We start from the raw sequence: 13,623 nt of genomic DNA, 5'->3' as shown, positions 1-13,623 counted from the left end.
GTTAGATATCTCAAGGGTGTAAGGCATGTTCCACAACTTAAGAGTAATCTTATTTCTCTTGGAATGTTAGACAGGAGGGGTTTTCGATTTCAAGGAAAAGGTGGAGTATTGAGTGTGTGCAAGGGTCCATGGGAGTTGCTTCGTGGTGTGAAGTCAAGTGTAGGTAACTTGTATCTTTTACATGGTAAGGCATTGACTAGGGGGATGTCACCTTCTAAACATTGTGGTAATGTAGAGGTGGCTCATACTAGGCATGTTGGTCTAGAGGGGTTGAATCTTGCTTCTGGGTTGATAGTTGATGATGTCGAAGGTGAGGTGGAGCTTGCCGAGGCTCTAGTGGTCGATGGATCAGGATCAACAATAAGAAGTTCAACAACCGAATTGAAGAGTTCCTCTTTTGTTGAGGATGATTGTGTCAACGGGAAGGTGGAGTTAGGGGATACTCCTAAAGGCCGGGTTGATAAAACAGATCGTCAAGAAGAACAACAAAGAGTCTTTCAGTTGCAGAGTGGTATGATAAGGTTTGGAAATTTCGAGCCTTGTGTACTAAAAGGTAGCTATTTTGTCTCGAGCAACAAGTCTAAGCCAGAAGATGTTGGGTCGAGAGGTGATTTTATAGGGAGTCACCAGTTAGCTAGCGCGTCCCGATGAGGGCGCGGGACCACCCTGGCATGGGTGTGAGTGCTCCGGCGCGAGCACAGGTAGGGAGCCCCGACGGGGGCGTCCATGCCTCGGCGTAGGAATTTGACTCCGGCGTGGGTCTGGTTTTGGCTATAGTGTAGCTTATCTTGGCTAAGGTGGAGCTAGCACGGTGTCTCATGGTTTGAGACTGGTATCGGCAATCATAGTGTAACTATGGTGGAGGGCTCAGTTGACTGGAAGTTGTTCGTAGATCCGACTGTCCGAGTCAAGGTGGAGATTGTTAGAATATGACTCGACCGAGTCGTTTTCTATTTTGAATATGTGAGAGTGAGATTAAAAGATGGAGCAAAAATAGACTAAGGAAGAAAAAGACGTGGAGCAGCTACATGATTCTGATTATAGAATTGCTTCATGTGTGTACGTATGAAACATGCTGGCTATAACTAAAATTTGATTGGTGCATGCTTGAATAATTCTTTAGGCTTGGTTTTTGACTTACCATAGGATTTCCTTAGTTGGGTTTATGGTAAACTTTGTGTCTACTATTAATTTCCTAATTAGTCTAGGTATATAGTTTTGGGTGGAATAATACTATATAAAGACCCGACTATATTCTAGGTTAATTAAGAGAGGAAGGTAGAAAACTTGGTGAGGCAAGTTTGAGGGCTCGTCTTTTGTAATCTGTAATTCTCTCCATACATAGTGAAATATTTCCCTGGCCCTTGTGGACGTAGCTATCATATTGATAGTGAACCACGTAAATTCTTGTGTTCTTTATTTTGCTATTGTTATTGCATCGTCTCAACACGCTTCCGCGCATAACATAATTAAACATTATGTAGGAAAATTCGTGGTGAATAAATTTCAATTTTACTCATCTTCCCTTATTTATCTCATGATTGTTTCAGAATATAGAAAATGCACTGCAGCGAAAACTCATTTGTCCGTATGAAGTGGAAGTCTCGTCGTTTTGGGAGTGGCAAATGGTCTAGAAAGTCATTATTTTGTGACAGGGCCTCGTATATATGATTGGCTATACATACTTGATATGGATGTTTGGAATGCATTTAATTTAGACTCTTCAAACGTAAAATTGGGTTTACAAAGTTTGTTTGATATTGAGAGTATGACACTAACTAAGAAAGGTCTCAGGAAGACAAAAAGACTTTTCAACTCTTCTTACTGCTTAAAGTACCATCTTCTTTTCCAAAATAAGATGAACTAACACTAAACTCCACTAAAACAGAAAATTCAATCTGATTTCCACTTAATATAATGGGAAGAATCTCGTTTCTCATTGTCATTCTTCTTTTGCAAATATTCCAATCCTCAGTATGTGTACATGCCAATGAACTTGAATCATTAGGCTTCATAAGGTGCAAAAAACATGAACTTGATGCATTGTTAAAGTTCAAACAAAGTTTCACCCAAGATCCTAAGAAGCGCCTTTCTTCATGGGTTGGTGAAGATTGTTGTCAATGGCATGGAGTCACCTGCCACAATGTTACTCATAATGTTGTCAAGTTGAATCTCCGTAGTCAGCCACAACAATTCTATGACGATTATGGTGACTATGTTAGTGGTTGTCTGCCTGATCCTAAAATTTCCATGGTATCTTCTGGAGTAAGTTCGGCTTTGCTCGAACTTAAGCTCCTAACTCACTTGGACTTGAGCGGAAATAACTTTTCCGAAAGTCGAATTCCAGAATTCATAGGATCTTTGAGGCATTTAAGGTATCTAAATCTCTCTTCAGCTAGCTTTTCTGGCCCCCTTCCCCCTCAACTTGGCAACCTCACAAATCTAGTACACCTTGATCTTTATGTTTATTATGTATGCTCTACAGCACGTGGTTTATATGCTGAAGGTTTCAGATGGGCATCTGGTCTTGTAAAATTGGAGTCTCTTGACATGAGCAACTGTGACCTGTCTCGAGCACACGACACATTTAAAGTGCTCAATACACTTCCTTCTCTTTCAGCACTTGGCCTATCTTTTTGTCAATTAGATATCTCGCATTTATTAGAGGCATTAATAGGGAATAATACTTCTAATTCATTTTTCCACACTCTTCAACATCTTAATCTTGGGTTCAATGTCTTTGAAGGTCCACTTCCACCTGTTCTTAAAAATATGGTTTCTCTTCGATCCCTCTCTCTCTCTGACAATTACTTAAATGGATCAGTTCCACTCTGGCTTAGAACTATGAGGCATCTCGAAGTTCTTGATTTGAGTAGAAATCAGTTTAATTATGTGGAAGGTGGGGTTATGGGAATTATGGGAAATCCTTGCAACTTCAAACACTTGGATTTGTCCGAGAATATTATTACCCAAGGAGATATCCTAGAGCCTTCTATGAGTTTATCTGGCTGTGGTGCTTTTGACTTAGAATACCTTGCTCTATCATATGAGTATTTGTTGGCATTCACTGATCCACCTCATCGTAATGATATGAATATTAGTTTGCCGTCTTCATTGGGTCAACTCAAAAACTTATATTACCTCGATCTTTTAAATAATGAGTTAAAAGGTCAAGTTCCAGCCTCTTTTGTGAATTTGACAGCTTTGAAGTATTTGGATTTGTCGCACAATCAATTGAGTGGATTGATCCCGGATTTTATTGGACAATTAACCGAGATACAGCATATAGATATTTCATCAAACTCCCTCAAAGGTACCGTTTTCGGCATTGGTAACCTCTCCAAATTGTCGTATTTAGATATGAATTACAACCATCTTAATCTCAATCTTGACTCGAGTTTCAACTGGCGACCTCCCTTTCAACTTCAAACTTTTAATGTTCATTCATGTGTGATAAACACGGTGTTTCCTCAATGGTTAAGGAATCAAACTCAAATTGTATACTTGGATCTTTCCTATACCAACATCTCTGGAGAATTGCCTGGATGGCTATGGAACTTGAGCTCTTTTCAAGAATTAAGTCTTTCTGGCAATCAACTAACAGGTTCAATATCAAGTTCTTCTTTAATCCATGATATTAAAATCGGTATTTACGCAAAGTAACGGCCATTATGTAAATGCCTAAAATATTTTTCAATTTCCGCGCCAATGATTTCTGATATATAAAAATTGTCTTATATAACCAATATGGTCTATAATTGCTAGATACTTAGCTTATACAAGAACAATAAAGCCAAAGCCTAAAACTAGATCAATATAAAAAAACGAAATGCTATTCGTGACTGATGCCACTATTTATTACTCCGTCCACACAGTTATTTTTACCCCATTTCAATAAAATACTTCTCACAATCTCACATATATTAGAGAAATGGGATGAAAACAAATGTGCGGAGGGAGTAATATCCTTGAAACCTAGGAGGATTTTTCAACAAATTTCTCACTGTAACTTATCTTATAGGATCTTTACCGCAACATGTAGCTTGTGATGGGCTTTATGGTTGTAGCTTCGTCTTGCTGGACCTTCACAACAACTTTCTTACGGGGACAATACCTAAATGGGTGGGCAATTTACTAAATGCTGAAATGATAGATTTGTCTTCCAATCAGTTATCGGGGACAATTTTTAATGGAAATAATGGTTCATCACTTTTTAATATTGGAAACGACTTAAGGGTGCTTGACCTAAGTGACAACATGTTGTCCGGAGAGATACAATTTGGAAATGTTGACCAGGATACTTCTTTGAAAATCCTCAGTCTACGACGTAATCATTTTAATGGGCCCATTCCCTCACAACTTTGCAATTGTTCGTTGCTTCTAGTATTGGAACTTGATCAGAATGGTTTGACAGGGCACATACCTCGATGTTTAGGCTCCGTTGAATTTTACAATTTTGAAAGTGGTACAAGCCTACAAATTGTGGAAATTGTTAAGGGAATAGTTGAAGGGTCCACCGGAACAACATTGGGATCCATAATTGACCTCTCAAGCAATTATTTAGTTGGTACAATACCCGAAGAGCTCACAAATATATCAGCATTGTTTGCATTGAACTTGTCGTATAATCATCTAAGAGGACATATTCCAGAAAATATAGGCAACTTGAAGACGGTTGAATCTTTGGACTTGTCGAATAACCATCTTTCAGGGACTATACCAGATAGCTTGTCTTCCATACCATGGCTAAGCAAGTTGAATTTGTCCAACAACAACCTACATGGCCGAATTCCGACAGGTACACAACTCCAAACTCTTGACGACCCATCTATCTATGCGAACAATTCTGGTTTATGCGGGTTTCCCTTGAACAATTGCACTGAAGTTGACTCGCCATCAAGGCATGCTGCCGGAAAAGATAATGTTGAGAAAGAAGATAAATATGATAAGATGTGGTTCATTCTAGCCGTAATGTCTGGTGTTGCTACTGGATTTTGGGGAGTGGTGGGAACTTTGGTAATAAAGAAGAGTTGGAGACATGCTTATTTTCGGTATGTTGAGGATCTTGCTGATAGAATTTATGTACCAATCAAAGTGAGAGTAAACAGATTTAAGAGGAGGTTCAATGAGAATTCGTAAGGAAGTACGGGGTAGTTGGTATGAATTCAGATACACACGAGTACTGTGATGCATAATAGATGTTGTTAGTGAATAAGGATTTGTATGTATGTATGTATTCCTTTCTTTTTACTGCATTATGTGATTTGAACTACTCTATGTAGTGTGTAACATACGGACTTGATGCCGTTGTAAACTTGTAATATGCATTTTAGTAATGTTTTCAATTTAAGATGAAAATGCAATGGCGAAACTCTTCTGTTATGACACACGGGGCGTGGAAGGAGGCTGGAATGTTGGTGATGATAAATAATAAGCTTGCTGAAACCAAGTTGTATACTCGATCAGAAGCCATTGCGGAATATTTTTTTCAACTGAATTCTCACAAATGAGGTTATTGCTAAAAGATTTGATTTTGTGATCCATTCAAGGGTTTTTCATTACTTTTTGGTTTGTTATGCAAGTGCTAGTAGAATTAATGATGCAATTAGTTGTTTTAATTGGATGGTTGAGAATCACACGCTTCATTGCTCTGAATATGTATGCTGTATTGCTCTGAATATGTATGCTGTATCAACTGCTTTGTGTTCATGTTTTTGCATTTGAAGCATTTATATTTTTGTATAATACTTTATCGCAATCTTCTTTAGTTGAGAGAGTATTACTACTCTTTCCCGCTCACACACAGTTCCTACCTCATCAATCTTCTCGCTTAATACTTTATCGCAATCTTAAAATCAGTGTGAATTCTAATGCACAACAGAACCCTGATGCATAATAGATCTCGTTAAAGAATAACATACGGATTTGTTTAACAATGGCGTTAACTTATGTTTCTCTATGTACTCTGTAACATATGTATGCTGTATTGCTGTAATTTTTTCAATTTAAGATGAAAATGCAAAGGCGACAGTTTGCACGATGAATAATCGCAACATGGTTTTGGTTGATTAACGCATGCCTTTTCAATTCCCTGCGCTATGATGTTTTTGTTTCTCAACATTCAATTTACGAGATAATTGTTACTAGAATTTACATATTAGTATCGTCTGATGGTTTAAGCTGCAAATTCATACTCGAGTTTATTAACTACTGCAAAATGCATCTTAACCCGCTTAAATATTTTGAATGATGATGATGATAACTTAACTTATGGATCAACCAATTAAATTTCAGTGTTGGTGAATGACGAGTTTATTAGCCTCGCCTGGTGTCCCCGGTGGAGCCAATCTCCAACACCAGGTTGAACAAGTTGACGCAACATGCTGCCGCCTGCCAGTGTAAGGAAAACAGTGGAAATTGAGCTATGATGAACAGCCCAAGAAAAAGACTCTTTTTAGCGAATTTAGAACCGTGCAAAAGGGTGGTAGGGAAACAGAAGACGACCTTGACTTGGGTCCATATGAATGTCAATACACATTAATTAGATATGGACCTTGCAACGTAAAAGTGGGTGTAGAAACTTTGGTTGATATGGATGTTAATGATGTTACATTTGCAAAGCAACAAGTTTAGGAAAGACAAAAGACTTTTCAGCTTTCCGCACATACTAAATACATGCATGTGTTGGACCAGTTAGTCTCCGTTAAAATGAAAGTATCCGTCTTAATATTAAAATGGGTCATATCATGTACTCCCTCTGTCCCGATCATTTGTTGTCCTTTTCCATTTTTGGGTGTCTCAGTCATTTGTTGTCCTTTCTATTTTAAGAATGAACTTGATGAGTAATTTGATCATTCCCATTCAATTTGTTCCACTTGTCATTTAGTTATTGGTCTTTTCCTCATTTTTTGGTCTTTGTGTCAAAACGAAAGGACAACAATTGACCGGAACGGAGGGAGTATTAATCTCAAGATACAGCTTCCTGCGCCATGCCACCTCCTTATGACCAAACCAGGTTGCTGAGACAGTTACAGAGAAAAAACAATGCCGAAAAACAAGTGGACAACTGGGAGAACAATTATTGGATATGAGAAAACTACCTATATTATCAGCAAGACAACAACCAGTGCTTATTACGATAGGTTAGGTTTTACAACGAAAACTCTTTTGTCTGTATAAAGTGGAAGTCTCTCTCGTCGTTGTGGGAGTGGCAAAGGGTCTAGAAAGTCATTACTTCGTGTCGTGGTCTCGTATATATGAATGGCTATACATATTTGATATGGATGTTTGGAATGCATCTAATTTAGACTCTTCAAACGTAAAATTGGGTTTACAAAGTTTGTTTGATATTGAGAGTATGACCCAAGTTTTCCTACTGCTTAAAGTACCATGTTCCAATCCCAAAATAAGTTGAACTGACAGTAAACTCCACTAAAACATAAAATTCAATTTGATTTCCACTTAGTATTATGGGAAGAATCTCGTTTCTCTTTGTCATTTTTCTTTTGCAAATGTTCCAATCTTCAATATGTGTACATGCAACTGAACTTGAATCATTAGACTTCATAAGGTGTAAAAAACATGAACTAGATGCTCTTTTCAAGTTCAAACAGAGCTTTACCCATGATCCTAAGAAACTCCTTTCTTCATGGGTTGGTGAAGATTGTTGTCAATGGCACGGAGTTACATGCGACAATGTTACTAATAATGTTGTCAAGTTGAATCTCCGTAGTCAGCCACAACACTTTTATAACTATTATGGTTACTATGATAATGGTTGTCTGCCAGATGATGCGGTTTCCATGGTATCTTCTGGAGTAAGTTCGGCTTTGCTCGAACTAGATCTCCTAACTCACTTGGACTTAAGCGGGAATAACTTTTCTGGAAGTCGAGTTCCAGAATTCATAGGATCTTTGAGGCATTTAAGGTACCTAAATCTCTCTTCCGCTGGCTTTTCTGGCACCATTCCCCCTCAATTTGGCAACCTCACGAATCTGGTACACCTTGATCTTTATGTTGACTATGACTGTGATGAACAAAGTATTTTATATGGTGAAGATTTAGGGTGGGTATCTCGTCTTTTAAAATTGCAGTCTTTAGACATGAGCGGCTATAACCTGTCCCAAGCACATGACACATTTAAAGAACTCAATACACTTCCTTCTCTTTCAGCGCTTGGCCTATCTGGTTGCGTATTGGATAACTCGCATTTATCAGGGGCATTAATAGGGAATAATACTTCTAATTCATTTTTCCCCACTCTTCAACATCTTGATCTTGGATGGAATACATTTAAAGGTCCACTTCCACCTGTTTTTAAAAATATGGTTTCTCTTCAATCCCTCTCTCTAATTGGCAATAATTTTAATGGATCAGTTCCACTCTGGCTTAGAACCATGAGGTATCTCGAAGTTCTTGATTTGAGTTACAATAATGGCTTTAATTATGTGGAAGGTGGGATTATGGGGATTATGGGAAATCCTTGTAGCTTCAAACACTTGAAGTTGTCCAACAATTTAATTACCCAAGGAGATATCATAGAGCCTTCTATGAGCTTATCTGGTTGTGGTGCTTTTGAGTTACAATACCTTGATCTAGGTGGTAATGCACTAAATGGTAGTTTCCCGTCTTCGCTGGGACAACTCACAAACTTGAACTACCTTGATCTTTCGGAGAATGAGTTCAAAGGCCGAGTTCCTGCATCTTTTGTGAATTTGTCGGCTTTGACGGATTTGGATTTGTCAGATAATCACTTGAGTGGTATGATTCCAGATTTTATAGGCCATTTAACCCAGATAAAGTTCCTAGACATCTCATCGAACTCCTTTCAAGGTACCATATCCGACATTGGTAACCTCTCGGAATTGTCGTATTTGGATATGAGTTACAACAATCTTATTCTCAATCTAGACTCGAGTTTCAACCGGCGATCTCGCTTTCAACTTCAATATTTTAATTTTCGTTTTTGTGTGATAAACACGGTGTTTCCCCAATGGTTAAGGAATCAAACTAAGATCGAATACTTGGATCTTTCCTATACTGACATCTCAGGAGAATTGCCAGGATGGCTATGGAACTTGAGCAATCTTCAAAGAATAGATCTTTCTGGCAATCGACTTACAGGTTCAATATCTAGCTTCTGTTGAGACCATTACATTAATTGTCAGACGTACGTAAAGGTCTTTAAACTTTCTGCAGTGATAAATTTTATGAAAACAAGATTGTCAAAGATTAACGATATTTAGGCATGATGTTTGCCGAAATTTAACCTAGACGACCGATATTTGGTAGATACTACAATAAAGCCTATATTAAGCCAGAACGATACGGTTTCTAGGAATCCACAATAAACTGTGGCATAGGACTTGCCTATATAGTAGACAACTGGTGTTCACGATAATTACCCTGATTACGCATTTACGCCCAATATTGGGACCTAATCTCTTGCAAACTCACGATTTTCTCACAATTAATTTTCTTGTAGGGTCTTTGCCGCAACAACTTGCCCATAACTTGGTGTGGCTGGACCTTCACAACAACTTTCTTACCGGGACAATACCTAAATGGCTGGGCAATTTACAAAATGTTGGAGTGATTGATTTGTCTTCCAATCTGCTGTCAGGTGCAATCTTTGATGGAAATAATGCTTCATCACTTTTTAATATTAGAAACTCCTTATACGTGCTTGACCTCAGTGACAACATGTTGTCCGGAAAGATACAATTCGGAAAGGTACCTCTGTATACTCAATTGGAAATCCTCAGTCTAAGGCGTAATCATTTTAATGGGCCCATACCCTCACAGATCTGCGATTTTGGGTCTCTTCTAGTATTGGAACTCGCTCAAAATGGTTTGACCGGAAACATTCCTCGATGTTTAGGCTCCGTTGGATTTAAGGATGTTGATTTTAGTGATACAAGCGTACAAATTGAAGAAATTGTCAAAGGAATAGTTGAAGTGTCCAATGGAACAAGACGGGGTTCCATCATCGACCTTTCCAGCAATTATTTAGTTGGTTCAATACCCGAGGAGCTCACAAACATGTCCACCTTGTTTGCATTGAACTTATCGTATAATCATCTTACAGGAAACATTCCAGAAAATATAGGCAACATGAAGACGGTCGAATCTTTGGACTTGTCCAATAACCATCTTTCAGGGACTATACCACAAAGCTTGTCTTCCATATCATGGCTAGGCAAATTGAATTTGTCCAACAACCACCTACATGGCCATATTCCAACAGGCAGACAACTCCAAACTCTAGACGACCCATCTATCTATGCGAACAATTCTGGTTTATGCGGATTTCCCTTGCCAGATTGCACTGAACCTCACCTGCCACCAAGTTTAACAAATGTTAATCTTGGTGCCGGAAAAGATGATGTCGAAAAAAAAGATAAATATGAAAAATTGTGGTTCATCCTAGCCGTAATGTCTGGTGTTGCTACTGGATTTTGGGGAGTGGTGGGAACTTTGGTAATAAAGAGGAGTTGGAGACACGCATATTTTCGGTATGTTGAGGACCTTGCTGATAGAATTTATGTGCCAATCAAAGTGAAGGTGAACATGTTCAAGAGGAGATTCAGTGAAAATTCGTAAAGAAATAGATGGTATGATTTCTATGTATTCATTCCCTTATCTGCATTATATATCTTGTTAATGAATAACAATTTCTATGTATTCCTTCCCATTTTCTGCATTATATGATTTGAACTCTATGTATTGTGTCCTGTGATTTGAACTCTCTTAAATTTCAATTTCAATTGTATGTTGTTATTGAGCGAGCTGAATGAAAGAAATAGCGGGTGTCATCGAGGAATTGGTTGGAATGCCTTTGCCTTAGCTCGGACAGTCGGGTGAGTCCAAAGCATTTTTGTCATTTGAACACAAAACCAGGTTGAAATAATAGCATTTTTATCATCGAGGAATTGGTTTTGAACCAAATGGCTTAAACCGATTACATTCGAAATGCTTAGCCAATTTCTTGAACTAGTCTTTGATTAGCCTTTTAGCTGCTGCTTCACCCATGAATATCATCTTCTCCTGAAACCATTTCACAAAACTCATCAACATTTTTAATAAACATGAGCTTAACAGTCATAACTCATAATCGCCTTCCTTCAAAACAAGCAGATTACAACATACGGAAAAAAAAACTTACATTTTCTGAAAGTTTTTTCCAAGAGGTTGAGGCCCACTTCCTCGCCTGATTTAATGTGAAAACAAATTATCGAATACAACAAACAAGAATAAAACATGGCAGATTTTTATCGTCAAGGTAACATTACTATTTACTAACCGTGGCATATTTCAAGCTAGGTCTCTGCCTCCTGATTTGATCCCTGCAAGTATCGAATAAGAAGCTAAACATTAAATGTTACAATACAAAACAGAGAAAACTCTCCTATAGCACGTCTCTTAACTCGTGTCACGTACAATAAAATGTGGAAGCCATGGATACGAAGTTTGCTGGACTCATTCCTGACAAAATTAACACCGTGGTGAGTATGTAATCAGTATGACGACAAGCATTACTGATCGTAACCACAAAATATAACCTACTCCTGAATTACATCAGTGTTACTGGTCGGAACTGGTGTGCTTAGTCCCTTGAAAAGATCAAGTCCCTTCTTTCCCTTACTCGACTTCTTTTCTTCAAATATCTCGTTGCAACCTTTTACTTCCCTCTCTTCAATCAACAAATATCGAATCTCTTAGCAAATTGTATAATATATACCAGGGGCGGCCAATAAATTATAGAGGCCCTGTTCAAAGTATTCAGCGGAGGCCCTAAATTACAATCACTAAAATATTAATCCCTCCGCGCGTTAGATGCTATTGACCCCTCTTCATTTATATGAATTAAAACGCAATTAAATTCGAGAAAAGATATCGAGTTCTAAAACATAAAATTGTTAGATTTGAAATAGCACCCTTAGACTAAGTCAATTAGAGAAAATTTATCAACTATATTAATCAAAAAACCGGGAGAGAAAACAATGAAATTATGCATACCCTAACAAATAAAGAAACAACAAAGAAATCAAAATATAAAAATTAACGAAAAAAATAATACCGTAAAACTAAAAACAAAAGAAATAAAATTAGAATAAGTTTATACTCATTTTCTGTCCCAATCATTTATTTACCTTTGGTTTTGACATAAATATAAATGAATAATAGGTTATATAGATAATCAAATTACTCTTCAAAAATATACTCAAGTTTAAAAGTAACCAAATAAATAAGATACTCTTTAATAAAATAGGTAAATAAATAACGGGAAGGGGGACTATAATTATTCTTGTACGGAGAAAAGAAGAGTTGTTAAAGGTGGAAGATGTGAGAGTAAAACAAAAGAAATAAACAATAAGGAAAAGTCAATAGTCTTTGATGCAGGATATTCGCGGAATAAAGAAATATTGTTTTGGGCTTCAATATTTGAAGTGGTTATTAGGAATTTTTTACTTAAATGGTGTTCTAAACCAAAATATTTACAAAAATAGGGCTCATTTCAAACTATTTACACGGAATGGGTCCACGTCAGCACCTTACTTTTTTTACAGATTTCTCAACTTCTCGACATATGATTTAGCGGGAAGTATTTTTTTATTTTATTTCATAGACTTCTCGCCAGTTGATTCAGCGAGAAGTTTGTGTATGTTGTTGCTTCTTGACATGCTTCCTTCTTCATCTCAGTTCTCCTTGCTCCGACTACCAAACCACAAAGTACCACCACCATTTTCTTCCTCTCACTTCCCTTGTCACATACACATCTTTTTTACGAATGATTATTGTCGTACTTTCCAAAGAAAAAAGCCCGCAATATTGCCGCTCACAGCTATTTCTGCGATTTCGGTTTCATGAATGAATATGTTATGCTAATAACTCACCCCTCTCTTTCATTTGTATGCTTGGCTCATTGTCGATTTAGTTTGATTACCACAAGGAAAAATACAGCGGGAATGGGAGTCAATAAATTGCGGAAATCAATCTCAAGTAAAGACCAAGTTACCGAAATCGCAAAAATAGTTATGTACGGCAATATGGCGGGCTTTTTACTTTTCAAACTACGAGGATAGCATTCAAAACAAGATGTTTATATGACAAGAGAAGTGAGAGAAAGAGAATGGTGGTGGTAGTTTGAGGTTTGGTAGAGGGAGCAAGGAGAACGAAGATGAAGAAGAAGCATGTCAAGGAGCAACAACATACAATACAAACTTCTCGCTGATTGAACTGGAGAGAAGTCTATGAAAAAAAAAATACTTCCCGCTAAATCATATGTCGAGAAGTTAAGAAATCTGTAAAAAAAAATAAGGTGCTGATGTGGACCCATTTCGTGTAAATAGTTTGGAATGAGCCACATTTTTGTAAATATTTTGGTTTAGAACGCCATTTAAGTAAAAAATTCTTATTTTTTTATTGTCAATGTATTCTTTTGGGCCTCAATATTCTATCTACATGCTAAAGGGCTGAATTCAGAAATTTGAGGCCCTTTGTTTTATGGGCCCCGGTGCGGTGAGCTGAATGGCTCTACCTATGGGCCGCCCCTGATATATACAGAATACGAGATAAGAAAACTTAACACATACACACGCACACACACAAAAGACTACCAGA

At 37.6% G+C, this 13,623-nt stretch overlaps 1 protein-coding gene and 1 long non-coding RNA gene across 2 annotated transcripts; one reads left to right on the top strand and one right to left on the bottom strand.

Moving 5' to 3' along the window:
* Nucleotides 1–1,693: 1,693 nt before the first annotated feature.
* Nucleotides 1,694–5,541, top strand: LOC141606743 (receptor-like protein EIX1). Its single transcript, XM_074426015.1, has 2 exons — nucleotides 1,694–3,604; nucleotides 4,022–5,541. The coding sequence occupies exons 1-2, from the start codon at nucleotides 1,918–1,920 to the stop codon at nucleotides 5,137–5,139; spliced, it is 2,805 nt and encodes a 934-aa protein (XP_074282116.1). The 5' UTR covers nucleotides 1,694–1,917; the 3' UTR covers nucleotides 5,140–5,541.
* A 5,049-nt stretch (nucleotides 5,542–10,590) lies between these two features.
* On the bottom strand, nucleotides 10,591–11,765 carry LOC141609496 (uncharacterized). The gene is made up of 5 exons (XR_012527439.1): nucleotides 11,566–11,765; nucleotides 11,440–11,484; nucleotides 11,303–11,345; nucleotides 11,165–11,209; nucleotides 10,591–11,046 (listed from the first exon to the last, which is right to left on the bottom strand). It is a non-coding gene; the product is annotated as an uncharacterized LOC141609496 (long non-coding RNA).
* Nucleotides 11,766–13,623: the final 1,858 nt, after the last annotated feature.

The sequence above is a fragment of the Silene latifolia genome, chromosome 10 (genome assembly GCF_048544455.1).
Source record: "Silene latifolia isolate original U9 population chromosome 10, ASM4854445v1, whole genome shotgun sequence".
Classification (NCBI taxonomy): Eukaryota; Viridiplantae; Streptophyta; class Magnoliopsida; order Caryophyllales; family Caryophyllaceae; genus Silene; species Silene latifolia.
Note: the sequence above shows the minus strand (reverse complement) of the source record. Positions and strands in the feature narration are given on the sequence as shown.

Bases quoted from the DNA above. Each gene is read 5' to 3' on its own strand.
- LOC141606743 (XM_074426015.1), top strand. From the start codon at position 1,918: ATGGGAAGAATCTCGTTTCTCATTGTCATTCTTCTTTTGCAAATATTC. The intron at 3,605-4,021 runs GTTCAATATCAA...CTTATCTTATAG, and splicing joins TTCTGGCAATCAACTAACAG to GATCTTTACCGCAACATGTA.